Here is a 2,413-nt window from a genome sequence, read left to right on the forward strand (position 1 = left end):
TTTTTTGCTCTTGTACAATCTCATGATAATTGTAATCAAATTTACCAACTAAGTAATTTCTGCTGTCCATAACTTTTATTTTACTTTTCGCTTGTAGTCCTACTTTTGTGGATGCTGAAATGTTGTTTTTATTCATCTTACAAATTAACATGTAACGCCTTTCCCCTTATGCTTCAGGTTAATTCAAAGTACTAGTGAGAGCTGTGACATTACATTTCAAGAAACAGTTGGTCAAGGAGTGGTCCTTGATGAGATGGAGATAGACACACAGAAATCATCAAATTTCGCCACATGTGGTACTCATACAGAAGGATTAACTTCTCAAGAAGACACCTTATTCGGCACCAGATTAAGTTATAGTTTAAGGGGAATGGAATTTGATACGTTCAGCTGTAGTTTCTGTCTGCAGAGCTTCCCTACAAAATACAGACTTATAATGCATGTCTTCACCCACATTGATGGTGTGCATGTTCCTGCATACATTTGTAAGTCCTGTGGTGAGGTATTTCCCAGTAATGATAGGTTGGACAAACATTTGAAAATGAGTGAGTGTGATGAGTTTTTATCTGCAGACAATAATGAGGATTATGACTACAGTGAGGACCAAGAAAATATTGTGGTCGTGGAAAATGATAAAGCAGTGTCTGCCATGGAGGAGCAGACTTCATCCAAGGAAACTTCAGAACCTTTGAAGAAATCCTTTAATGACACATCTAACATCCATTCAGTGACACTTGCATCAGGGACTTCAGACAGGAGTGGTGATTGTGAAACCTTAGATACAAGTGGTAATGTCAATGTCCACACTATTTTACTCCCTGCGAAGAGACTGCACAAATGTGATGAGTGCGGCAGATGTTTTACTCGGTCGGATCATCTCAAGACCCACTCCTTAATACATACTGGTGTCAGACCACACAGATGCGATATTTGTGGAAAGTCATTTAGTCAATCTGGCAATCTAAAGAAACATTTATTAATACACTCTGGAAAGAAACCTCACAAATGTGAAACTTGTGGCAAATCTTTTACTGTACTTGGTTCTCTGAAGATACATTCATTCATACATACAGGAAAGAAACCCCATTTATGCGAGATCTGCGGCAAAGCTTTTACTGGGTCGAGTAATCTTAAAACCCACACATTAACACATACTGGGGAGAGACCACACAAATGTAGCGTTTGTGGCAAAAATTTTACTTCGTTGGTTACTCTCAAGAGACATGTTTTGATACACACTGGAAAGCGACCTCACAAATGCGATGTTTGTGGCAAATGTTTTAATGATTTGAGTTCTCTGAAAAAACACAAGTTAATACACACTGGAAGGAGACCTCACATATGCGTTATTTGTGGCAAATCTTTTGCTCAGTCCAGTAATCTTAAAAAACATACCTTAATTCATTCAGGACAGAGACCTCACAAATGTGATATTTGTGGAAAATCTTTTAGCGAATCCGGGACACTAAAAAATCACAAGTTTGTACACACTGGAAGTAGACCTCACAAATGTGATGTCTGTGGCAAATCGTTTTCTTTGTTGGGTAATCTTAAGACCCATGCATTACTCCACACAGGAAAGAGACAGTACAAATGTGATACATGTGGCAAATGTTTCACTATCTTGAGTAACCTCAGGACCCACACCCGAATACACACTGGGGAGAGACCCTACAAATGTTATGTTTGCGGCAAATCATTTACTGAGTCTGGTACGCTCAAGAAACATGAACTAATACACATCGGAAAAAGATCTCACAATTGTGATGTCTGTGGAAAGTCTTTTATTCACTTGCGTAATCTGAAGTCCCATGCAATAATCCACACTGGTGAGCGACCACACAAATGTAGTGTTTGCGGAAAGTTATTTACTCAGTCAGGTAACCGCAATAAACATGTGTTAACACACACTAGAAAGCGACCTCACAAATATGCTTCTCGGGGCAAATAAATTTCCCTTAGCTGATGTCATCAAGATCCATACAGGTACATGTACTGGGAGATGTTGCATATTAGTTGTGTAATACATCCTTAACATGTGCTAGAATTCGGAAGAGGCATGTAATAATATGTGCTAGCAAGACAACGCAAATGTGAGTAATAAATTTCTGCAGTTTGACATTTTGAAGAAGATGCTCACAAAGTTCCTACAGATGAATCACATAGTTGTGACTTTTTTGTGAATAATGTTGCTATGCTTTAGTCATACTTGATACCAGAAGTTCATCCATTTAGTGAAATCTTTTACCAATAAATACCTTGCAGTAATCAGGACCCTAGATATTTCAAGGAAGTGTATTGCTTGGTTCATTATTGGAAAGATAGTGAAAGTAACCCAAGAAACAGCAAAAAATGTAATGTTTATAGCGCATTCTTCACTCAGGCTAGTGAAGAAGAGAAAGGTCGGAAGAAT

The 2,413-nt window shown here is 38.3% G+C and overlaps 1 protein-coding gene across 1 annotated transcript; it reads left to right on the top strand.

Moving 5' to 3' along the window:
• The first annotated feature begins 541 nt into the window (after positions 1-541).
• LOC126295050 (zinc finger protein 726-like) lies at positions 542-2,141 on the top strand. Its single transcript, XM_049987299.1, has one exon. The coding sequence runs from the start codon at positions 542-544 to the stop codon at positions 1,949-1,951; it is 1,410 nt and encodes a 469-aa protein (XP_049843256.1). The 3' UTR covers positions 1,952-2,141.
• The last annotated feature ends 272 nt before the right edge of the window (positions 2,142-2,413 follow it).

This window comes from Schistocerca gregaria, chromosome 11 (genome assembly GCF_023897955.1).
Source record: "Schistocerca gregaria isolate iqSchGreg1 chromosome 11, iqSchGreg1.2, whole genome shotgun sequence".
In the NCBI taxonomy this organism is placed as follows: domain Eukaryota; kingdom Metazoa; phylum Arthropoda; class Insecta; order Orthoptera; family Acrididae; genus Schistocerca; species Schistocerca gregaria.

What these genes read in the sequence shown, in the direction of transcription:
- LOC126295050 (XM_049987299.1), top strand. Translation starts at nt 542, where the DNA reads ATGAGTGAGTGTGATGAGTTTTTATCTGCAGACAATAATGAGGATTAT.